Below are 27,545 nucleotides of genomic sequence, written 5' to 3' on the forward strand. Positions count from 1 at the left end.
TAGCCAAATTATTGGAAAATACTAATAATAGTGACGTTTCATAGCCGGCATATATATTCATTGTGAAACTATATTCCTATTTCTTTGCATATGCATCGGTCTCCTATCCATATAACTCTTATAAATACTATTTTTCTTACTACATTCTCTCAAGGGAGATATAACAGTAACCAATGAAATGCGTGCTTGCATATGCCACTTAGTTTCCTATAGCAACACGACACAACTTTGAATATGGCGATGCCCTGTTGATCATCTACAGACTACATAGTGTGCATATATAGCTTGTAGTTTGAAAGCAAAAATCAGTTTCAACGGTGACAATGTCAACGTCAAAATCGAAGAAGTCTAATTATTTATCACAACCAGGGTATGCATATCACGATTAAATTGATTTGTTGTGTGATATTGACCAAATGGTGAAATGTTGACATTTTATAATTTTTTATTATGATAAATTTCATTCTATTGTCTCAGTATATGTATTTTCCAAAAGATCTCATCAAATGATCAATGATGCTTATTCTTTCAATTAATAACGATGTTTAAAAGTTGTAGTTATATAGTTGTTACATTACTAATTATGACTATTGTAGTTGATTAAAATTACACTGTTAGTGAGTTTCATACATTTCAATGCCTAAAAAATATAACGTTATGTTGTAATTTTACAAGATTTAAGATGATAAACCCTGAGCATGAATTTATTGAATTGGATTAATTAATTTAACGTCATTTGCAATATGCAATTTTCTTTTAATGACTATCAAACAACTGTGTGATAAAAATGTAGAAGTGTAAAAAAAAAAAAAAAAAAAGAAGAAGAAAAACCAACAGCCAACAGTGCCCATTGAAAACAATGCAAAGAACAGTATTAGTACAAGATATGCTTTATGAACCATTCACCTGAAAATGCTGTCAAACATGGTTTCAAAAACAGATCGGGACAAATGTTGTTAAAATATTAATTAAATGAACTTGTCTGTATCTATAAATTAAGCTTTGCACGAGTATACATAGAAACATGTACAAAATGCATATGTTTACCATCTGTTTTAACACTGGAGGAGTCTGGTGTATAATCATCATTAGGTGTTAACCAGAAAAAACTTCACTTAATAAAATATGGAAGTTCTTTGCAGGCATTTTACTGATACCTGGGTTTTGACATAGATAAATGAAATATTCTCAAGTTAAGATTTGAATTGAGGCATTATCATTATTTCCACTATTTCAGAGGTAGTGGTCAAGGTGCCAGTACTGCCTCTAGGAAAGGGAATCTTGCTGGTTCTGTATCAAAGAGCAAGTATGGTGGAAATACTGGAGTATATGGAAGTACAAGGTCACGGTCAAATGTCTTGTCATCAGCAAGTCGTAAAAGTATTGCTGCTCGTGAAGCTGAGAAAGCTGCATTGGCAGGAAAGCCTCCTGTCCAGGTACCGTGGAATTATTTTTTTTTTGGTAGAAAAGGTTAACTGTATTTATATAGTAATATTTACCATTGTATGGCACTGCCACTATATAACTCTACCAATTCAGTTGCGAGTTCACCAGCTTATGAACTGCCAACTGAAATTTGAATTTGAAAATTAAAAAAAAAAATCGCACGACAAATAAAAAATCACAGATGGTAAATATAAGCATTGAACGGCTTTCAGTTGGCATTCATAGTCAATATGAATGCCAACTGGACAGAGGCAAATTCAACATGAAGCCGCCGTTCAATGCTTTAATAAGAAAAGTCTGAGAGATATTACATCAATGTCTGGGAGATATCACACCAAAGTCTGAGAGATATCACACCAAAATCTGAGAGATATTACACCAAAGTCTCTTCTATCTAGTGATACTGCTCTTTTGAGTATGATGTGTAGGTATAATGCTTACAAATGCCATTTCATTGTCCAGAAATAATCTCACCCCTATACAAGTTGTATTAGCCACCTTTTTGTCCTTAGCAGACTCTTTTTCCTAGCATTTGGGTATCATTCCTTAATTTCTCTGCTATTAAGACAGGGAATTCTTCCTAGCTGAGCCATGAGTTGGTAGGAAGCTACTTTCGAGTTAGTCATTGATAAGGTTACAAATGAAAAGAAAAAAATCTATTCTTTAATTTCATATTCATATGATTTATCCAATTGTATTGTAACAGATTATTTTTATGCAAATATTATTAGATTGCGGTATTTTAAATTTTTTTTTCGTTTTAAAGGTGATTGATGAAGCTGGAAATGATGTGACACCTATCCCATTGTTAGGTGTTGATCACACAACTGTGAAGAAGAACCAAAGCAACATTTTGGATAGCTCTGCTGGAACAGTAAGGATATTTTATCTTACAAAAAGATTACTGAATTGGGACCCTGATTCTGAGCATGTGAAGTTTACTGAATATTTATTTGGATTTCTGTCACTGTTATTAAGACTGTAAATCCTTGAGAATTGCTGTCCTACGTTCCTACTTCTGATATAAACTTTTGTTGTGAGATCTCCACTCACAGCTTTGACTTTGAAACTTAATAGGCTTTATAAGCAGGGTATATTGTTGTGTTTTCTTGCATGACACTTTTAATCAACGGAATTCAAAAATATTCCTATCCTTTGTTTATTTAAGTAATTTAATCTTGTGCAGAAATTTGATTCATTTTTCAACAAATAAAATCTCTGTGAAGGTTTTAAGGTTATTATGTTAATTAGTACTTTTTAGCAACCTTTTTATTTGATTACTATTTTTTAAAAGGCTACATATCACATTATTATTTTGTTTCCAAGGGATTTGCTTTACTTGGATTTCAATCAATCTCCATGGAATTTGGTAGATTTTGTTACCATGCAATTTAGATTTTTATGGCAGCATTTGATTTGACAAATCTTGTTTTTGTATTTCCATATTTTAAAGTTGGTTTATAGAGAATTGTAAGTCACTTTGGCATTGGATAGACACATATTTATCCATCCCATGATACTCTTGTTTATCAATACTAATGCATTGTTTGATGAATCATATAATTTATTTTTATTTTAAAATGTTCAAACATTGTGGAAATATTGATAAGTAGATACATAACAGGACATGTGATGATGGGTGGATTTGGATTTTGTTATTGCGAACATTTTTATCTTAAATAAAATAAATAAAATAAAATAAAATAAATAAATTGCAATGCATATAACATTAAAAACTAGATTAGATTTTGTTCTGAAATTTCTGTTCATATCTTAAGTATATAAAAATTTCCCTTGGAGTAAGGTTGGTAGATATGCAGAAAGTTTTGAAGTTAACAGCTTTATTAGAATTTGAATTCTTTATCTGTTCATTTTACAGCCCACTGATCTAATGTCCCAAGCTTCCATATACAACACAGCTAATGTGACTGCCAGCACTTTTGGCGGAGGCCCATTTACAAGGTAAAGTCAAAACTCATATGTATGTTTATTTCTCAAATGATTAATTTATATAAAAATCACTTGCTTCCATTGTATGGTTTTTAATTGAAAAAAGTCAGTATATTATATTAATATGATGGAATAATCAATGCTGCTATTTTTAATCTTAGAAAATATTGTTTCAGTATTTTTTATTGGTTTGTACTTCAGGTCTGTATTTAGCCAGTCCCAGGGCACAGGGACAGACTCGATGATGGGTGGGGATGATGAGATCACAGAACCTTCCTCAGAACAGACGGCCTGGGCGGGTGAGCTTCAAAAACATTTAATCTATAATTCCAAGGCTAATGTTCAAAGTATCTTCTTCAATGATTTTTTTTTTTTTTTTTTTTTTGCAATTGCGCAAAGAAATACAGCCAATTAAAACATATCCAGAACATTTATATGTGTATGTAATCTAGAATATTGAATACCATGATCCTTGGTTTTCTGTATTATTTTGTTGTAAAAACAATACATATGTAAAACAATATTGTGGAAAATTGTTTTGTAAAGAAGATGATAGGACTTCAGTTTCAGAAATGGAAGGTTTACATAATGTGGAAATGTTGTCTCTTACTTCAGTGTAGTATGGAAGGCATTCTTTAAAACAGTGTCAGTGATATCATTTAAACAACTCTCACTCTTTATAAGACTGGTGATCTTGAATAGTTATGATTTTATGTACTATAAATGCAGTACATTTTTAAGGCAGACTTTAAGAGTTCCTCCCTTAACAGTAGTAGAGAAAACAGAGCAAGTAATGTCATCTTGGTACAGAGTCTCTTTGTACACCAATAATCGTATTAAAAATTGATGTCAAGAATCTAAATATTACTATATAATCAAGTAGCACTATGTGTCTAACCTTTCCGTCGTGTTCAGTAGAAATAAATTCATCTGGGATATCCCAGTCCCAGTGGAAAGAAGCGTTATACAATTTTTGTTTTGTGGCTTTGAGTCAGTTTGCAGCTTCAGGCAGATGTTAATTTTGATTGTGTTGCTTGATGAAATATATTTATAGATGATGCATCATTACCGTCACTCACACGGAGTTCTCCTGAATCAATATTTTATATTGGTAAAGTCTTATAATTATGGAAAAGGTGGTTTTTTGTTTTTTTTTGAAGATATTTGGTATTTTACATTTTAAATTACAGGGTATTTGACTGAAAAAATAAATGTTTTTTTTTATGGTGATTTAGTAGAAAATATATTCATGGTACGGTGATTATAGTATCTTATTCATGATTGACTATGTCTATCTTGGTATATAGTGACTTTTCATTTTTATTACTTTATTTATACTTGGTAATGGTTATCTAGTTGGTGTAGAGGTATTTTTATCCCACCATTAGATGGTGGACTATTCCCAATCACCCTGCATTGGTGGCTCGTCCATCAATCCGTAAATGATTCTTGTTAAATTGCTATTTGAGACATGATCAGCTTTTTCATTGTGATACCAGTAATACTTTCTTGTGCAAAGTTTCTAAATGATGTAGTGAAAGACTGATTTTCATAATTTTTTAAGCATTTTAATCTTGTCCCCTCAAATCTTCTCAGTTTTCATTTTAATTAGACTATACTATCTCCTCTCCTCCCTCCTTGTCATTTGATGTATTGTTATCTATAATGAGTAACTATGAGCTTGGCATGTTTTTTTTCCATAGTTCTAGACATCATCACAATTTATTCATTATCAAGTGAGTTGGGATACTGGACACATTGTTATCACAACTATCCACCGTAGGGATATTATTGATAACAACACTTTTTATTTTTCAATAATGATTTTTTCTTACCTTACAAAATATTGTACAAAAATATTGTGAACATTTTGTTAAGTTGTATGCACTACTTTGCAATGCAGACATTCGACACAAGCGAGAGGAAGTGAAGGAAACATTGACAGATGCTGACCTCGAGAAAGAGGTTGACCTCACTTTAACGGAGACAGAAACAATATGGCTGCTGGACCTTCCCACCATCTGTGTGTCTACAGAATCAGATGAGGCAGCAAGTATCAAAAAGAGAAATGAAACATACCAAGAAGTAAGTGATTCTAAGATACATATCATTTCTGTTTCATTTTACATGTAGGCTTCAGCCTAGTATTAAGGGATGTTTAGACTTTCTTTTTTTCCCCCTTTTTTGTGTTTTTTCCCTTTTCGTGTTTCAATATTTGAATTGTATGTTTTTCCACTGTGTTCTACCTATTAAGGTAGTATTGTAGGATGGATTATGTGTGGGAGTTACCTCCCTTACATATCCTGTGGCATACCTTAAACATTGTGCTTCTCATTTGTGTAAAGAATCATTGAATCAGTGTCGGCAGGTTTGAATTATCAGTCACTTTCATAATTATTGAACTCTTTTTGATAGAAGGATAATAAGTGAGGTCAATGCCTCGACATATTGGTACCAGAGCACTTGATGTTTTAAAGCTTAGTGTTTGTGTTTTTATTAATTTCAGTTGATCAAGAGTAGAGTTGGCAATGACAGATACATGGAGAGAGGAATGAACACATTCAACGAACCACCAAAGTTTAAAACCATCCAGACCAACAAAATTTCATATAATGTTAGTTCTATACAGACATGGTATTATAACTATACATGATTAACATGTATCTTATTACGGCTGTTTTATCATCTTTTAAACATTTGGTAATTTAGACATTTTAAGTAACAATTGATCATGAGATAAATTAGTTTGACTGTACATATCAATGTGGTGTGTACTTCACACAGGATTGTCTTCTCTTTGTCCACTAATTTCCCAACATCTTATAGATTATTGTTTTTGATCATTTTTAATTTGATTCTTAATTTTGATTCTATTTATTTTATGAATTTTGAAATTTTAATTTTTTAAATGTTTCAGTTAATATCTGTGATTTAAGTATTTGTTTAACCACAAACATGTAATGTTTTGAATATTTTTTGTGAGACGTTTGTAACACTAGGTTGTGATTTAGAGGCTGTGTTAAATGTTACAGGATGTTGGGGTTACTGCCACTACATGGGACATGTATGATACCTATTTTTATGAGACCTTTGTAACACTAGGTTGTGATTTAGAGGCTGTGTTAAATGTTACAGGATGTTGGGGTTACTGCCACTACATGGGATATGTATGATACGTATGAGGAGCAGGATAAAGAAAGCAAAGGTAAATTATACAACTGTTTACAATTTTAACATAATTACCAACTATTTAATAACATGTGTAATCATTAATGGAGCATTTTCTTTTATCAGGTAAGAGTAAATGTAAATTAGCGGGTAAGAGTAAATATAAATTATCAGGTAAGAGTAAATGTAAATCATCAGGTAAGAGTAAATGTGAATCATAAGGTAAGAGTAAATGTAAATTATCAGGTAAGAGTAAATGTAAATTATCAGGTAAGAGTAAATGTGAATCATCAGGTAAGAGTAAATGTAAATTATCAGGTAAGAGTAAATGTAAATCATCAGGAAAGAGTAAATGTGAATCATCAGGTAAGAGTAAATGTAAATTATCAGGTAAGAGTAAATGTAAATCATCAGGTAAGAGTAAATGTGAATCATCAGGTAAGAGTAAATGTAAATTAGTAGGTAAGAGTAAATGTAAATTATCAGGTAAGAGTAAATGTAAATGATCAGGTAAGAGTAAATGTGAATCATCAGGTAAGAGTAAATGTAAATTAGTAGGTAAGAGTAAATGTAAATTATCAGGTAAGAGTAAAATATAAATTTATTTTAATAATTTCCAATTATTGACAATTGTGCCAATATTTTTTTCTGTTATCATTTTTCAAATAAAGACATTGATTGAGAGAAATTATTAGAATATAGAAGGAAAGGTATAAGAGGTTATCATTGACATTACATCAGGTGTGAAATTGTTTATTGTTTGTTGGTATTGTTATGTTTTAGTACTAGTGAGAGATATTGTTTCAGGTGTACAAGAAAAAGAGAGTAAGATTTATTGTTGTTTTATTGTGTCACTTGACAATTAATGTTTTCCCTATGTCATACTTACGTCATTTCTTATTACTAAATCACGTAACACACAAAATGGATCAGAAAGTAAAATATTATCACAGTGTATTTTACATTTTGATCACGATACTTAATGTTGCTGATGAATTCCAGATAATCCATCATAATATAATCCTTATTAGCTTTAGAAACATTTTGGGGTCAGATGTGATAAGTCAAGGTCATATATCATCTGTGATATTTTTAACAGTTTGACCTTCCACTAGACCCGAAATCTGTTTTTGTTGCAATACTTTGTGATTGTTTTATCATGCCTGTTGGATATTGTATCACCACGTGTCCGTGTAATCTGCCTTGGTCACACATATCAACTGTTCTTTCCTGGTAATAGAGTACATAAGTATTGTAAAGTGTATGCCTTATATACCAGATACAAATTTTCGCTGATTTCAGTGTGATTTTATTAATGATTTACTAATATCCAACGCTTTGTTTGTATAACATATACCTGTACATCAGAAATTGGGGATGTTGTTATTAAACCTTTCAATAAACTTGTGGTTTGAGTCCTGTATACTGTAACAATTTGATTATCTAAACATTTCACTTACTTTTTCCCTTCTAATCTCCAAACGTTCCAAGTAGGAATCATGATCAGCGATGAATGTGGCTATTAATTATTTATATCTTGTAGGTATTTTCTTTTGTTCTAATAAATTTGGCTCCTTCTAATTCCAATTAACTTCTATTATATAAAAAGGTTGGGACTGAAACTTGAGGAATTTTGTTTGAAAAATATTAGAAGTTGTTTTGAAATGGTGCATTGTACTAGTTACTTTGTCAGGTATAAAGTAATTCATGTACGTGATTAAGGTATTTATGGTCTGACTGGTGACTCGGACGTTGGTGAAGGTTTTACTCTCATTAGGGATATGATTTGATATTCTCCACTCATCAAAACTGACTGGGGTTCCTCTGTCCTTCCAGTCCAATGTACATTCTTATTGTCTGCAGAATTCAATAGATTAACAATGGCAATTTGGACTGTTTTTTTTAACTGATCAATTGTAATACACATGTCTCGAACTATGTTGAGAAAAACTATTGTTTGATCAGAGAAACATGTACATATTTTATATACGTAACCTTGTAGGTTTCTACATTTGATTTAAATTGTCTTAAATTCACCAAATTGAAGGCATCATTTAAAAACTTTTAAAAGTGTAATAGACTTTTTCAGGTCCAATTTAGATTTGTGTGTTTACTTAATTAAGTTATTTACTCCAGATTAAGATGGAACAGTTAAATAACTTTAATTACACATGTACCTGAATTATGTTAAATGCTGTTTTACGTCTACAGAGAAGGACGATGAAGGTGAAGAGGAGGGTACGATCAGTCGACCTACAAGTCCCAAAGAGGGAGAGGGCAAAGAGGAGACTGGCTCACAGACGAATTCCCAGGACAAACCTGCACTTACACGTGAAGGTAGCAGTGTGAGAATAGGTTGGAAGGAGACTATGTATAGAACCATCAGTAGACTTGTATCTTATACACAACACACTGTTCAGAACCATCAACACACGTGTATCTTATACACCACACTTTGTAGAACCATCAGCAGACTTGTATCTTATACACAACACTTTGTAGAACCATCAGTATACCTGTATCTTATACACAACACTGTAAAGAACCATCAGTAGACTTGTATCTCTTACACAAAACTGTAAAGAACCATAAGCAGACTTGTATCTTATACACAACACTATGTAGAACCATCAGCAGACTTGTATCTTATACATAACACTATGTTCAGAACCATCAGTTGACTTGTATCTTATACACAAAACTGTAAAGAACCATCAGCAGACTTGTATCTTATACAACACTGAAAAGAACCATCAGCAGACTTGTATCTTATACACAACACTATGTTCAGAACCATCAGTAGACTTGTATCTCATACATAACACTGTACAGAACCATCAGCAGACTTGTATCTTATACACAACACCATGTCAAACCACTCATATGTGATTTACAATGCTTTAGTGTGGTTCTTTTTTCGAAAGAAATTGGATTTTTGTTTTGTATATTTTTATCAAAATCTTCCAATCTGCAGTATTTTCTGAGGAAAAAATTGTTGCAGTATATATATAGTCTCATTCCTGCTGTGAGTTTAATGTTTTATACATTCTTTATGGACGTTTTTTGTATGTGCCAGAGAAAAATGTTTATGTTTAAGAGTTCTGATTCTGTAAAGATATCCACTGTAACACTAATAAAGAGCTCTGGAGATGCCAATGAGCTGAAACTCTATGGTGGTAAATGTGTCCCTTAAGCTGTTAAAAAGCAATACATTTATTTGCACTACAGATTAAAATAGATTTGATCTCACAATGATTGAAACCCTGGCAGTGTGGGACCCATAGCACTTGTCCTCTATGTGTATCAAAATAACAATAGCCATGACACTAACTGTCCTAATGTTGATTATCTAACAGTGAGATTTGGTTAACCGTGAATCGCCATGTGATTTGACACTGACCGTGGTTGGTAGTTAATCCACAAGGCCAATTTAAGATGGTGTTACAGTCTTGGAGATCATATGTAACATTACACAGACATTTTATAATGAACCCTGAGTTTCCTTAGATTCTACATCAACAGTTTGTGCAGATTTTGAAAAGTTTTAGAAATTTTATGATTTGTTTATTTAATAAGATGAAGGTATGGTAAGACTTCTATTTATGTCATCTAAGGTTCAGCCAGGGCACGGTCAATTATACAATCAAGGGCAGGTAAGTCAGGAAACACTTCGTAGTCCCTAGTACTCCCTGTGTAGGTATAGACATTGCATGATCTCTATTCTGGTTGAGTGCACCTTCCTATGTCCAGTAGTTTCTTGTATATACAATACTTACCATAAGTACTTCATCTCATTGTGTCTGCTGTCCTCTCTCTTCAATCAATGTTTTTGTGATCGTTGTAATGTTGTCATGGTCGTTGTTGTTTTCATTGTTGTCGTTGTTGTCGTCATTCCTGATTTACTTTGCATGTTTTAACGAAGACTTATGACTGATACCGAAGTCACATGTAATGATATAACACTTACTGTAACAGTTCAGTATAATCTTATGATAACTCTGTATGCTTTGCATGCTTTGGTGTATGTTGGTACCCATTTGTGTAGCTATATGTTTGCTTGTGTCACCTTTGATATGCTCATTACCATTAATGAAACTTACTAAACAAATTCTCACTGGTTGATATAATCCTGATATTTCTTGTGTTATTTATCATGATACACTTTAATTCTAGACCAGATTGTCACATATAGTAGCACTATTCAATGAGTCCAGGAGATTGTCACTGCCAGCCACCACCGTAGGATTTTACCTATTACGATCAAGAGATCAGCATTATGTAAAGTTTCATAAATTAATCACTAATTTGTTGATAAACATTTAATAACAACTTAGATGTATTAAAATCATCCTGTTTTACCTTGATTCTGGCATCATTAGCCAATCTACTTTTCTCGCACCTGAATTTGTGTTTTATCTGTTTTGATAAAGTGTCAATCATTTCTGCTCTATAAATCATCCAACTGTGAAAATCTCACCTGATTATTTAACTCATGTACCTAGGTTTATTTTTGTGAATTCTATATCATGTTTTTATCAGTAATATACAAATAAGTATAGCTTGGTTTATAGATCTAACTTACCCGTACAGAGATTGGTTTGTAGTTCTAACTTACCTGTACAGAGATTGGTTTGTAGTTCTAACTTACCCGTACAGAGATTGGTTTATAGATCTAACTTACCCGTACAGAGATTGGTTTGTAGTTCTAACTTACCCGTACAGAGATTGGTTTGTAGTTCTAACTTACCTGTACAGAGATTGGTTTGTAGTTCTAACTTACCTGTACAGAGATTGGTTTGTAGTTCTAACTTACCTGTACAGAGATTGGTTTGTAGTTCTAACTTACCCGTACAGAGATTGGTTTGTAGTTCTAACTTACCTGTACAGAGATTGGTTTGTAGTTCTAACTTACCTGTACAGAGATTGGTTTATAGATCTAACTTACCCGTACAGAGATTGGTTTATAGATCTAACTTACCCGTACAGAGATTGGTTTATAGATCTAACTTACCCGTACAGAGATTGGTTTATAGATCTAACTTACCCGTACAGAGATTGGTTTGTAGTTCTAACTTACCTGTACAGAGATTGGTTTGTAGTTCTAACTTACCTGTACAGAGATTGGTTTGTAGTTCTAACTTACCCGTACAGAGATTGGTTTATAGATCTAACTTACCCGTACAGAGATTGGTTTATAGATCTAACTTACCTGTACAGAGATTGGTTTGTAGTTCTAACTTACCCGTACAGAGACATAGTGTTATCGATCATCAGAATTTTCACTAATCTATCCTCAGTATGAAGACTGCATGTTGTAATAGTATGGGAAACACTTAAAAGGAAACTTACCATGTTTCTTTAAAAGTTGCCAGTGTTTGATGAACATTTATTTCTTAACAATCGTAAACATAGATGTTTTACTTCATCAGGCGGTTATTATAAACTAGATGTAAGATAGGGGTACAAATGGGGAGGATACTCTTTATATCTCATACTTATACTTCTCTATATCTCATATGTATACTTTTCTATATCTCATACTTGTACCTCTCTATATCTCATACTTGTACCTCTCTATATCTCATACATGAATACTTCTCTATATCTCATACATGTATACTTCTCTGTATCTCATACATGTATACTTCTCTATATCTCATACTTGAATACTTCTCTATATCTCATACATGAATACTTCTCTATATCTCATACATGTATACTTCTCTATATCTCATACATGTATGCTTCTCTGTATCTCATACATGTATACTTCTCTATATCTCATACTTGTATACTTCTCTGTATCTCATATATGTACTTCTCTGTATCTCATACTTGTACCTCTCTGTATCTCATACATGTATACTTCTCTATATCTCATACTTGTACCTCTCTGTATCTCATACATGTATACTTCTCTATATCTCATACTTGTACTTCTCTGTATCTCATACATGTATACTTCTCTGTATCTCATACATGAATACTTTTCTGTATCTCATACATGTATACTTCTCTATATCTCATACTTGTACCTCTCTGTATCTCATACATGTATACCTCTCTATATCTCATACTTGTACCTCTCTATATCTCATACATGTATACTTCTCTGTATCTCATACTTGTACCTCTCTGTATCTCATACATGTATACTTCTCTGTATCTCATACTTGTACCTCTCTGTATCTCATACATGTATACTTCTCTGTATCTCATACTTGTCACCTCTCTGTATCTCATACTTGTACCTCTCTGTATCTCATACATGTATACTTCTCTATATCTCATACTTGTACCTCTCTATATCTCATACTTGTACCTCTCTATATCTCATACATGAATACTTCTCTATATCTCATACATGTATACTTCTCTGTATCTCATACATGTATACTTCTCTATATCTCATACTTGAATACTTCTCTATATCTCATACATGAATACTTCTCTATATCTCATACATGTATACTTCTCTATATCTCATACATGTATACTTCTCTATATCTCATACATGTATACTTCTCTGTATCTCATACATGTATACTTCTCTATATCTCATACTTGTATACTTCTCTGTATCTCATATATGTACTTCTCTGTATCTCATACTTGTACCTCTCTGTATCTCATACATGTATACTTCTCTATATCTCATACTTGTACCTCTCTGTATCTCATACATGTATACTTCTCTATATCTCATACTTGTACTTCTCTGTATCTCATACATGTATACTTCTCTGTATCTCATACATGAATACTTTTCTGTATCTCATACATGTATACTTCTCTATATCTCATACTTGTACCTCTCTGTATCTCATACATGTATACCTCTCTATATCTCATACTTGTACCTCTCTATATCTCATACATGTATACTTCTCTGTATCTCATACTTGTACCTCTCTTTATCTCATACATGTATACTTCTCTGTATCTCATACTTGTACCTCTCTATATCTCATACATGTATACTTCTCTGTATCTCATACTTGTCACCTCTCTGTATCTCATACTTGTACCTCTCTGTATCTCATACATGTATACTTCTCTATATCTCATACTTGTACCTCTCTATATCTCATACTTGTACCTCTCTATATCTCATACATGAATACTTCTCTATATCTCATACATGTATACTTCTCTGTATCTCATACATGTATACTTCTCTATATCTCATACTTGAATACTTCTCTATATCTCATACATGAATACTTCTCTATATCTCATACATGTATACTTCTCTGTATCTCATACATGTATACTTCTCTATATCTCATACTTGTATACTTCTCTGTATCTCATATATGTACTTCTCTGTATCTCATACTTGTACCTCTCTGTATCTCATACATGTATACTTCTCTATATCTCATACTTGTACCTCTCTGTATCTCATACATGTATACTTCTCTATATCTCATACTTGTACTTCTCTGTATCTCATACATGTATACTTCTCTGTATCTCATACATGAATACTTTTCTGTATCTCATACATGTATACTTCTCTATATCTCATACTTGTACCTCTCTGTATCTCATACATGTATACCTCTCTATATCTCATACTTGTACCTCTCTATATCTCATACATGTATACTTCTCTGTATCTCATACTTGTACCTCTCTGTATCTCATACATGTATACTTCTCTGTATCTCATACTTGTACCTCTCTATATCTCATACATGTATACTTCTCTGTATCTCATACTTGTCACCTCTCTGTATCTCATACTTGTACCTCTCTGTATCTCATACATGTATACTTCTCTATATCTCATACTTGTACCTCTCTATATCTCATACTTATATACTTCTCTATATCTCATACTTGTATACTTCTCTATATCTCATACATGTATACTTCTCTGTATCTCATACATGAATACTTCTCTGTATCTCATACATGTATACTTCTCTGTATCTCATACATGTATACTTCTCTGTATCTCATACATGTATACTTCTCTGTATCTCATACATGTATACTTCTCTATATCTCATACTTGTACCTCTCTGTATCTCATACTTGTACCTCTCTATATCTCATACATGTATACCTCTCTGTATCTCATACATGTATACCTCTCTGTATCTCATACATGTATACCTCTCTGTATCTCATACATGTATACCTCTCTGTATCTCATACATGTATACTTCTCTATATCTCATACATGTATACCTCTCTGTATCTCATACATGTATACTTCTCTATATCTCATACTTGTACCTCTCTATATCTCATACATGTATACTTCTCTATATCTCATACTTGAATACTTCTCTGTATCTCATACATGAATACATGTATACTTCTCTGTATCTCATACTTGTACCTCTCTATATCTCATACTTGTACCTCTCTGTATCTCATACATGTATACCTCTCTATATCTCATACTTGTACCTCTCTATATCTCATACATGTATACTTCTCTGTATCTCATACTTGTACCTCTCTGTATCTCATACATGTATACTTCTCTGTATCTCATACTTGTACCTCTCTATATCTCATACATGTATACTTCTCTGTATCTCATACTTGTCACCTCTCTGTATCTCATACTTGTACCTCTCTGTATCTCATACATGTATACTTCTCTATATCTCATACTTGTACCTCTCTATATCTCATACTTATATACTTCTCTATATCTCATACTTGTATACTTCTCTATATCTCATACATGTATACTTCTCTGTATCTCATACATGAATACTTCTCTGTATCTCATACATGTATACTTCTCTGTATCTCATACATGTATACTTCTCTGTATCTCATACATGTATACTTCTCTGTATCTCATACATGTATACTTCTCTATATCTCATACTTGTACCTCTCTGTATCTCATACTTGTACCTCTCTATATCTCATACATGTATACCTCTCTGTATCTCATACATGTATACCTCTCTGTATCTCATACATGTATACCTCTCTGTATCTCATACATGTATACTTCTCTATATCTCATACATGTATACCTCTCTGTATCTCATACATGTATACTTCTCTATATCTCATACTTGTACCTCTCTATATCTCATACATGTATACTTCTCTATATCTCATACTTGAATACTTCTCTGTATCTCATACATGAATACATGTATACTTCTCTGTATCTCATACTTGTACCTCTCTATATCTCATACTTGTACCTCTCTATATCTCATACTTGAATACTTCTCTATATCTCATACATGAATACTTCTCTGTATCTCATACATGTATACTTCTCTGTATCTCATACACATTGTATATGTACCTCTCTGTATCTCATATATGTACCTCTGTAATATCTCATACTTGTACCTCTCTACATCTCACATGTGTACTTCTCTATTTCTCACATACTTTACAGACTTATCCGTCGGTTTCTAGGGAAAAGATAAATAAATCTCACACAGTGGAGTAAAGACTGCCGGCACACCCTACCTGACCCTGCTCACAATAACCTAATGTCATAAGTTTACGTTGAGTAAGCATGTCGTCAATGATGACGTCATCAATTTTGACGAACATTCAAAGGAGCATTGAAGATTGTGCGATGAAAAACTTTCATAAAAACTAACATTTACTTGCAAGTATGTGAGAAAAATAATCAAACATGGGTCTGTTCCGCGAACAAGGATATCTCAACCCTCTTGTAAGAGTTTGGCTGGCCAGCACTCTGCAAGCCTTATCCTGACTGGCTGAACTCTTACACTCAGGTTGAGGTATCCCTGTCCATGGAACAGACCCATGTTAGATTCTATTAATCTCATATTTGTACCTCTCTGTTATACATGTACATCTTGCTAATCCCCATTTCCAGTTGCACGATGTTTGAGTAAAAGTTTCACTTAATACAATGTTAAGATGTTGATGTTTTGTAGAGAGTCGTGCCACCATGTCCTCAGTGGCAGGGTCAGAGAGTATTTTTGCCAGCAGAGAAACTGGAGTGTCATCCATGCCAACAGACCTTACAGCACTTGAGGAAGATAAGATCCTGAAGGTAACATAGACATTTTACATCCCTGCCACAATTATAGTGTCTGTCCATCCACAAGGTTTACCTGTGTGTTAATTCTCTCATGATGTCCTACAGTCCTCAAATGTTATCTGTGAATCTTACACAGTTATACATACATGTGGTTCAAGGTCACTGTGTCCTTGTTACTCCTTAACCTTGTACAAACCTAGTGAGATGTGAAACTTCTTTCTTTCCCGATATATATTACAGTGTAAACAGGTTAACAGTATGTTAGCCAACCAAGATGTGTCTCTATTAGCTACTTCAAGTTAACAATGGTGTCTATGAAGGGGTAACAGTTAACACTTAATTGAGATGATATACAATGTATTTGATTACATGAAACTTGCTGTTTGGATAGAATTAAATCTTTATCACGTTTGCATTTTCAGTCTGATAATTTCAAAAGAGATCTGTTTATCATGGAGAGGGTTATCAACCTTAACACGTACCAGCCAAAGCAAGCTTGTTACAGAGGATTCGATATTGTACCAGGTAATTCTCCTCACATAACCTAACAACTTAACACAATGTTCTGTTGTGATACTCCAGGTAATCAGTATCTACAGAATACAAAAAATAAATGATACTCCACCCCCAACCTCCAACCCCCAACCTAAACCTCCAACCCCAACCCCCAACCCCCAACCTCCAAACTCCAACCCAAACCCCAAACCCCCAACCTCCAACCTCCAACCCCCAACCTCCAACCTCAAACCTCCAACCCCAAGCCTCCAGCCCCCAACCTTCAACCTCCAACCCCTCCAAGAAAAACAAAACAAAACAAAAAATAACTCACAAAACACAGGAAACTTTACATAGGTCAATGGTTAACAAAAGGGACTACCCCTGTGTCATGTTTGTCATCAGACTGCTTATAATTGTAGCCATGAATTACACTTCCCTTAAATATTTTAAAATCAAAGTGTTTTAAAGTGAATATTTATTGATGTTGAAGTACAAAATGTTTTATTTGATTGAATATCCATAGATAGATTATTGGTGCATTTAAAATGTTTTGTCCCTCAGTGGGAGTCGAGGGAGTCAGGTGGCACAATGGTAACACACTTGTCTTTTCCCTATATGATTCCCAGATTGGGTATGAAAACGTACATGGGTCACTTGCCTAACCAGATGGTTTTCTCCAGGTATACTCAGGTTTCCTCCCACAGTAAGACCCCTTGTACATTTCCTCCCACAGTAAGACCCCTTGTACATTTCCTCCCCCAGTAAGACCCCTTGTACATTTCCCCCCACAGTAAGACCCCTTGTACATTTCCTCCCACAGTAAGACCCCTTGTACATTTCCTCCCACAGTAAGACCCCTTGTACATTTCCTCCCACAGTAAGACCCCTTGTACATTTCCTCCCACAGTAAGACCCCTTATACATTTCCTCACACAGTAATACCCCTTGTACATTTCCTCCCCCAGTAAGACCCCTTGTACATTTCCTCCCCCAGTAAGACCCCTTGTACATTTCCTCCCACAGTAAGACCCCTTGTACATTTCCCCCCACAGTAAGACCCCTTGTACATTTCCTCTCACAGTAAGACCCCTTGTTTAAGTTGTACATTTCCTCCCCCAGTAAGACCCCTTGTACATTTCCTCCCCCAGTAAGACCCCTTGTACATTTCCTCCCACAGTAAGACCCCTTGTACATTTCCTCTCACAGTAAGACCCCTTGTACATTTCCTCCCCCAGTAAGACCCCTTGTACATTTCCTCCCACAGTAAGACCCCTTGTACATTTCCTCTCACAGTAAGACCCCTTGTACATTTCCTCCCACAGTAAGACCCCTTGTACATTTCCTCCCACAGTAAGACCCCTTGTACATTTCCTCTCACAGTAAGACCCCTTGTACATTTCCTCCCCCAGTAAGACCCCTTGTACATTTCCTCCCCCAGTAAGACCCCTTGTACATTTCCTCCCACAGTAAGACCCCTTGTACATTTCCCCCCACAGTAAGACCCCTTGTACATTTCCTCCCACAGTAAGACCCCTTGTACATTTCCTCCCCCAGTAAGACCCCTTGTACATTTCCTCCCCACAGTAAGACCCCTTGTACATTTCCTCCCCCAGTAAGACCCTTGTACATTTCCTCCCACAGTAATACCCCTTGTACATTTCCTCCCCACAGTAAGACCCCTTGTACATTTCCTCCCACAGTAATACCTCTTGTACATTTCCTCCCCCAGTAAGACCCCTTGTACATTTCCTCCCACAGTAAGACCCCTTGTACATTTCCTCCCACAGTAAGACCCCTTGTACATTTCCTCCCACAGTAAGACCCCTTGTTTAAGTTGTACATTTCCTCCCACAGTAAGACCCCTTGTACATTTCCTCCCCCAGTAAGACCCCTTGTACATTTCCTCCCCCAGTAAGACCCCTTGTACATTTCCCTCCCACAGTAAGACCCCTTGTACATTTCCTCCCACAGTAATACCCCTTGTACATTTCCTCCCACAGTAAGACCCCTTGTACATTTCCTCCCACAGTAAGACCCCTTGTACATTTCCTCCTCCATAGTAAGACCCCTGTTAGTACATTTCCTCCCACAGTAAGACCCCTTGTACATTTCCTCCCCCAGTAAGACCCCTTGTACATTCCTCCCACAGTAAGACCCCTTGTACATTTCCCCCCACAGTAAGACCCCTTGTACATTTCCTCCCACAGTAAGACCCCTTGTACATTTCCTCCCCCAGTAAGACCCTTGTACATTTCCTCCCACAGTAATACCCCTTGTACATTTCCTCCCCCAGTAAGACCCCTTGTACATTTCCTCTCACAGTAAGACCCCTTGTACATTTCCTCCCCCAGTAAGACCCCTTGTACATTTCCTCTCACAGTAAGACCCCTTGTACATTTCCTCCCCCAGTAAGACCCCTTGTACATTTCCTCCCACAGTAAGACCCCATGTTTAAGTTGTACATTTCCTCCCACAGTAAGACCCCTTGTACATTTCCTCCCCCAGTAAGACCCCTTGTACATTTCCTCCCACAGTAATACCCCTTGTACATTTCCTCCCACAGTAAGACCCCTTGTACATTTCCTCCTAGGCCAACACATGTGATTAACATCAGTTTATATAACTTGTTTCACATCTGTTGTAAAATTAAGTTTACTTTTGATTAAGGGTGTATGGGTGATTCCAGGATTACATTCTGTCCGTCCATTCTCCTGTCTTTCCGTCCATCCTCCCATATTATAGTTTGTCCTGGCTCTGGAATTTCATATATGGGGCATGTGTTCACCTAGTTGTGTCATCTACCAAAAGTAGATCACTCTGACCTATATATTGACATCCAATAGGGGGACTTGAATTGTCTCATTTCTACAAATTGTGTTGCCTGTTATTCACATGCATGTTGTATAATTTGATACATCTGGGATGACTTTTTTCATTAAATGTGAAAAGAAATCCACTGGGTTGTTTTCTGTAGACATTGACAATGCCAGTGCTGCCGCTAACCCCACCCAGCAGATAAGTGTGGCTGATATGGGACCGAATGTGGACAGACTCTGGGCCTACTCCTGTCCGATGACTAAGGGACGCAATGTCAGCTGTATGACTTGGAACAAACTCAATCCCGTAAAGAGAAAATATTTACTTCTTGTAATGTTCTAAGATCAAATAAAAACAAGTTTTAGGAGGGCAATCTTGTTGGCGATGTTACCAAGTTACAATGTATTTTGAAATGGATGAAAACATTATTAGTAATTTATCAATCTTTTTCTTAAATGAATTTGAAGTTTTTGGCATATCACCATAAAAAAATATTTTGGGAATTCAGCTATAGGTATTGGATTAATAATGCATGTGTTATCCCTAGATCATGTTAATTGACAGGATGGCTTTGAATAATTACTTCTCTTCATTATTGTAATTTTTATTTTTTTTATTTTTCAGGATCTAATTGCTATTGGCTATGGACAATTTGAGTTTTCCAATCAGAAATCAGGCCTTATCTGCTGCTGGTCACTCAAGAACCCAGAGGTCAGTATTCTGAGGTGATATTGTAGCATTTTATTTTGTATATCAATGTCAAGGTCGGTGTTGTCGAGGTTAGTGTTGTATCATTTTTAGCTCACCTGGTCCAAAGGACCAAGGTGGGCTTATACCAAACTGTAGTGTACGGCGTCTAGCGTTTGTCTTCAGTCTTCCATCTGTCAACAATTTAAAAAAAAAAACTTACTGATTGGAATTCAACCTACTGGTAATTTGATTGGAAGCATCTGTAAGTGGTGGGAATTCAAAAAGCTGCAAATGGTGAGGCTGCTCCCCCAGGGGGCTGAGGGGTGGAGCCGAAAGGAAGCATTTTGCCTAAATGACTTTTTCTCTAGAACTAATTGGATTGGTTAATTAATAGATGATGCATGTTGTTTGTGAAAATACAAACTTGGGTCACATTTGTTTGATACTGGAAGGGTCAATTACATTTTACATCTGCTTTGAATAAACAAGATAAACAAGAATATTTAATAATTAGATTTAAACTCTGTCTGGTTAATATGTAATTGTCATTGACAAGTTTGGATATCCGTGTTTCCTACAATCTAACTCCACATTCAAATAATGTTCAAATTATAACAAATTGTTCCTAAGTTTTATCAACTTTTTTTTCAGTTTCCAGAACGTGTTTATGCATGCAAAGAAGGAGTGACTGCTATTGACTTCTCAAGGTCTAACCCCAATTTATTAGCGGTATGTATGTTTTATGTTCTAATCCCAACTTGTTTAGCAGTATACATTTCAGAATTCTTCATTAAGATATTTGTCAATTCAAATTCCTTGCGATCTATACTTAACCAAAATGATTTGTACTTGTTTGGGAAATCCAAGCTTCACCAAGGTCTGTTGTTTGTGTTGACAGGTTGGTTTATATGATGGAGGAGTTGCCATATACAATGTAAAGAACACACAAGATGAGCCCATTGTCGACAGTTTGTAAGTGTAAAGTCTCAATCCTACCGTGCTATCATTACAGGATTTGTTTTCTTCACCGACTAGTCTACTGAGGAACTATCAATGTGTGATCTGATAAACATGGAAACTAATTATATAATTGTACAATCCATATATGTGATCTAGAATCCAGTCTTTATAGTAATACGTGTTATGTGTGTGTGTTCTATCTGATTTATAGGAAAATTTATCTGTGAAAGAATTCATGTAGTTTAATAAGATTTTTGTGATTCACTGCTACAACTGTAATTAGAATCCCCCTTCACCTGTATTTGTATGTACATTGTAGTCACAACGCTGGAAAGCACACAGCACCAGTATGGCACATTCGGTGGATAGAGAAGGAGCGGGGGTCAGGTGAAGATCGTACAGAGGTACTCGTTTCTATCTCCACAGACGGGAGAGTGACACAGTGGTCTATCAGAAAAGGATTTGAAAGCTATGGTAAAGATTCAGAATTTTAGAAATTCAAATACACATTAGTAATGTGAAATAAAAGTTGGGAGATCAGGGTTTTTTTACCAGTAAGTAAAAAAACATGTCCAAGATTGAATTGGAGAATTATTTTAGTTTCATAAACTAATTCATATATGTATGATGACTTTATTATGCCTATTTACATGTTTCAACTGAGGGTTGTTCCATGAAAACATATATGGGACGGATGGAAGGCACTTTAATAAATTCAATTCAATTCATTTATTGACTTTAAGCTTTACAGCTCATCAGTACATATAACATCTATACAATAAATTGGCCGTCACAGCGATATAGCAGTGAAGTAACAATACTATAGAGAATGGACAATCTGTAAAAAAAAAAAAAAAAAAAACTTCATATCAAGTTTTTCCTTAATTGTGTGACATCATATACATACTTACATAACATTGTTAAATCTTTAAAGTTTGTTGTACTAATTAATTGGATCATCTTAAATACTGATGTTTTTTTCCACTAATAAGTCTTAATGCATCTTGATCTTAAAGCCTGAAAGTTTGGACAAATTAAGAGAAAGTGATATTCATCTTCTATGTCACCAGAGTGGCAAACTTTACACAAACGCTCATTCCTTGCAGTATTTTGATATCAACCAGTTTCAATTTACAGAGTATTACATGTGGTGGGGTGGGTTTCAATTAAAATCACATCTATGGGTTGGTGGACTTGAAGTAAATGGATTCTATTGTTAGGTGTATTTGATGCATTTGTACCATTTTTTTCATTAAATTTGCTTCTATACCAGGGTTCAGTTCACGAAAAAATTGGTATGTGGGAGGGTCATCAAACTTTTTAAATCACTTCTATAGGTAGATCCCCTAATTTGAAAGTGCCTTCCCCCCAGCCCATATACCTTAGTATGTGTTCCTGGAACAGCACTGAGAGGGTAGTTGATTTCTTAATTAGATTATGTGCTTTTTAGAGATTTGATTGTTTGTTGAGCCTTAGAGTTGAGATTTAATTTTTTATTAATTGTAGACTTAATGAGGCTGAAAAGAATGCCGACCAGGATGGGAGGTAAAAAGGAGAAGAAGGGTGAAGCGTTTATTTCGAGACATGCTGGGGGTCTGTGTTTCGACTTCCACAGCAGGGATTCTAACATGTAAGTCTATCATATGATAATGGTGAAATGTGGAAATAGTGATTTATAGATGAAACTTTAATCTCATTTTACTAATTATATATATAGACATTTTTTTAATCACAAAAACATGGCCAGTTTTATACATTGCGTCACTGTCTTCACCATCTGCCTGTGAGCCTTCTTCGTCTACTGTATTTTTGTTTTGACTGTAAATATAGACTGTTTCGTATCAATACCCCCAACAGATATTCATTATTATTTATTATAAACCCCCAATGTGTTGAAGGTTATGAAGGTATGATAATCATTTTCAAATCAACTTTAAATTCCTTAAATCTGAAATAGAGGTGAAATTTGTTGTATTTTACTAGATACATAGCTGGGACAGAAGATGGCCATATTCACAAGTGTTCATGTTCCTACAACGAGCAATATCTGGATAGCTACACAGGCCACAATGTAAGTACATGTAGTTTGTCAAAACTTAATGGTAGAATATTAAATCTGAATCCTGTTCGGGGGTTTTATATAAACTGTATTATCAATATTGTAATGCTTCTATCCTCTAACTGTACACAGCCCAAACCCAAAATAATCTAATTCAGTAATGGGGTGTTGATGTTAGTGCTGTGCTAATCTGTATTGCAATGCATTTCTATTTTTATTTTGCAGGGTCCAGTATACAAAATGGAGTGGTCTCCCTTCGTCAATGATATTTTCCTCAGTTGCAGTGCGGATTGGAGTATTCGGTTATGGCATCAAGAGAGAAATAAACCCATCCTTAGCTTCTTCTCCCTTAATGTATGTCATAGTGCTTTTGTTTCATACTGATTAAAGAAACAATAATTTTGTAAAAAATCAATGCTTTCTGGTATTTCGGGAGATATTAGAGCTGTAATATGTGATTTTTAATATTTTTTTATAAGACAGTTAAAACAACAAACTGCTTCTTATGACTCTAAGCTGTGTTTTGTTTAATGCATGATTTTTTTCAAGCTATACCTACCTATGATGTTTCTATAGTGTCCAAGGGATAGTAATTCAGCTTGAATCAAAGTAGAAGTAACCATATAACCATTTATATCTGTATAGAGAAAGGAAGGAGTATGCTGCTACTCTGCCGTCTAAGCTTCTGAAATCAATATATATTAAACTTGGTAGAAGCGATCCATATAAAAAATCAAGTGATTCTCTGGAGGTGTTTTTTTCACTTTGACTGGAAAACAGTTGTGATAGCATAGATTTGCTTTTAATTGTTGTTGTGTTTGGTTTACAGAAATCTGTGTATGATGTGACATGGTCACCACGCTCCTCGACAGTATTTGCCTGTGTCAATGAAGGTCGTGTTGAGGTGTGGGACCTCAGCCTTAGCACGTAAGTCTTGTTTGTCAGTACCACTGATACCAACACTCATTCCGTCTTGTTTGTCAGTACCACTGATACCAACACTCATTCCGTCTTGTTTGTCAGTACCACTGATAGCAACACTCATTCCGTCTTGTTTGTCAGTACCACTGATACCAACACTCATTCCGTCTTGTTTGTCAGTACAACTGATACCAACACTCATTCCGTCTTGTTTGTCAGTACCACTGATAGCAACACTCATTCCGTCTTGTTTGTCAGTACCACTGATACCAACACTCATTCCGTCTTGTTTGTCAGTACCACTGATACCAACACTCATTCCATATCTATCAGTTACAGTTTTTGAAGCAGTTCTATAATCATGTCCTGATTGTGTTGTAGACTTGATCCACAGATCGTCAGTAACCCCACATCTGGAGCCAAACAGACTGCAGTGACATTTGCCAAAAATTCTGAGGTAATTTTTTTATGAAGGTTTTTTTTTTGCATTCAAATTACAAGTCTTCCAAGCAAATATTTCAACCTTATTGTGTCAAAGTTATACTGAGAACATAAAACAAGTTGGATATTAGACTTAGGTATTAATAGAACATGAAAATATACATGTAGCAAACCGAAAAACAACTTATCCTTATTGCTCTGGATGGCATGAAATAGGTCTGGTTGTTCAATGAGGTAGCCAACAACTACTACAACAAGATCCCATCTCCACATGACCCAGGCTATTCAAGGAATTATAAACCCAGTAAACAAAAACCAACGTCTCTACTGGCCATGTATCTGGATGTTGATATTACTTTGTGTAATTTTTTATGTTAGGTTTGTCGTGTTTAATGTGGATATTGCCTGTTAAAATTAAGATGTAGTTGAGTGTAATAAATGTATATTGTTTCTATTGACATTGTATGTAGGAGGATGTATTGTATATAATATTACTGTTGACAGTGTATGTAGGAGGATGTATTGTATATAATATTACTGTTAACAGTGTATGTAGGAGGATGTATTGTGTATATTGTGCCTGTTGACAGTGTATCCTGGTGGGTGACAGTGAAGGACAGGTTACAGTGTATGAGTTGAGATGTATGCCAGAACCTCCAGATAACCAGGTTTGTATATCTGTACCCTGTCTAGACTACCAGGGTTAATGTAATAGTGCCCTTTGTGATTATTTATTCAATCCAATCCTTAATTATCAGAACATTTTTTTGTTGTTGTTGATTTTTGTTGATTTGAAAAATATTCCAAATGTAAATATATAGAGAATACATGGTCAGTATCTTCAAATATAAAAGCTGTATTTTGGTGAGGGTAAAGATACTGACCATGTATTCTATATATCCAGCAACAGTCATAAAAAAATAAGCATTTTAAGTGAAACGGTATCAACAATGTTCCAAATATGTTCACCTTTTGAACGTTGTTTCACTTGGAGGTAGGTCAGTCGAATTGACACACGTGCTAGGATTCTAAGATACAGCCGTTTCCGTCGCTGATGAATACAGCAAAATATATAGATGCAGGATAAATGACAATATGTAATTTGAAGACAGGTCTTGACAAGTCTGTGAGCCTTAATTAGTTGTTATTGTACCTATATATATAAAACACTACTTTACACATGTCAGAAAGTAATCAAAGTATGTTTATAGTTTTTTAGCTGATACTGGTAAAGGAATGACACTTTAACTTTAATCAGTCACAAACCTGTTATAATGTTCATAGGTGGGAATTTGGAATCGGTAAATTCATTGATAGGACATTTTATTCATTTTAAAGGGAGATAATTTCAGCGTAGATGGGAAGTATTATGTGTCAACTTTTCACGAGGTACTTGCCCTTTGTAACCAATAGTCTACCTAACACTGAGCTCAGTTACATTATTAGTGGTTTTTCTATTTGTCACTGACTACCTGAAGTGTACCAGGTAACTATAAACAAGTCTCTCTCTATACATAGGCTGAAGCACTCAACAACCTCATCAAGGCATCGCTTGCCAGTCAGCTTCAGTCAGAAACAGCTGAGGAGAAGGAGGAGGAGGATGGAGCAGAGGAAAATGAGTGATCACTGATATCTGGGTGATCAATTGATGGTTATAGAAACAAGACAAGATCTGACAGCCTACAATTAGTGATTCATTATTTATCAACGGAAAGAAACATTTAAAGCCATAAAGGAAATTCCTGTAGCTGTATTGTTACTACCTTTTTTTTGTCGGATAACCACCATTATGTTGTAACACTAATTAATATGTTTTGAGATGAAAATGTTTTGTCACTGTCTCTGAAATTTCTAGGTGAAAAAGACAATGGTGGGAACAAGTTATAAATATAACATGATTGATAAAGGTTGTGGAGGTAAACCTGTGGTATTTGTACAGCACATACTGCTGTATTTCTGACTGTGATATCTTAGGGATTGAATTTCCAGAAAAGTATATTTCAAGGACACATTGTGTCCTTAACTACATTTCACTAATCACATTGAAACATAGTGTTTCATTCCTAATTAAATCATAGCATACCTGGATTTGAAGGTAGGAGTAATAAAGAAGTAATTATGTTGCATAACGTCCATTTCGTTATTTGTCCTCAGTGCTGTGTAGTTCTGTAGGGAGATTATAATGACAGATTTATTGTTATACATTGTTCTGTTAATGTTCCTACTCCATGTGTTTTGACATATTTCCATGTATTTATAAAATATGTTTGTATGCAATTTATTATTTATATGAAAATGAAAAAAACTTAAATGAATGAAAATATTGCAAGTTTATTTGTAGTAGTGTGTTGTTCTTTATTTCATTCTTTTTTTTATTTGAAAAAAGAAGTGGTATCCTGATTCTCTGGAAACGTGTTTTAGGTCATCTGACCTAAAAGGTCAGGGTGACTTATAGCCATCGTGCTTCCTCCATCGTCATGCATCTTGAATCACTAAACTTTAACTTTTAAAATGCTTCTCCTCCTTAACCCCAAATCTGATTGCTACCAAATTTGGTGTGAAATATCATTGGGTGAGGGCAAT

General features: G+C 34.7%; 1 protein-coding gene across 4 annotated transcripts; it reads left to right on the forward strand.

Moving 5' to 3' along the window:
• The first annotated feature begins 200 nt into the window (after nucleotides 1-200).
• Nucleotides 201-27,296, forward strand: LOC117325141 (WD repeat-containing protein 78-like). Of its 4 annotated transcripts, XM_033881114.1 has the most exons (25): nucleotides 201-370; nucleotides 1,238-1,436; nucleotides 2,213-2,320; nucleotides 3,326-3,408; nucleotides 3,598-3,695; nucleotides 5,300-5,481; nucleotides 5,903-6,010; nucleotides 6,532-6,601; nucleotides 7,372-7,389; nucleotides 8,776-8,901; nucleotides 10,179-10,217; nucleotides 16,470-16,588; nucleotides 16,999-17,101; nucleotides 20,049-20,197; nucleotides 20,516-20,602; nucleotides 21,233-21,310; nucleotides 21,480-21,553; nucleotides 21,861-22,015; nucleotides 23,048-23,171; nucleotides 23,525-23,612; nucleotides 23,826-23,954; nucleotides 24,430-24,527; nucleotides 24,903-24,978; nucleotides 25,553-25,630; nucleotides 26,481-27,296. In XM_033881114.1, exons 1-25 carry the CDS (start codon nucleotides 324-326, stop codon nucleotides 26,583-26,585), a joined length of 2,541 nt encoding a protein of 846 aa, XP_033737005.1. In that variant the 5' UTR covers nucleotides 201-323; the 3' UTR covers nucleotides 26,586-27,296. The 4 variants fall into 4 exon arrangements, with proteins under 4 accessions (XP_033737005.1, XP_033737007.1, XP_033737006.1 ...); XM_033881116.1 differs by lacking the exon at nucleotides 10,179-10,217; XM_033881115.1 differs by lacking the exon at nucleotides 7,372-7,389 and having other exon boundaries at nucleotides 324-370.
• The last annotated feature ends 249 nt before the right edge of the window (nucleotides 27,297-27,545 follow it).

The sequence above is a fragment of the Pecten maximus genome, chromosome 4 (genome assembly GCF_902652985.1).
Source record: "Pecten maximus chromosome 4, xPecMax1.1, whole genome shotgun sequence".
Taxonomy (NCBI): Eukaryota; Metazoa; Mollusca; class Bivalvia; order Pectinida; family Pectinidae; genus Pecten; species Pecten maximus.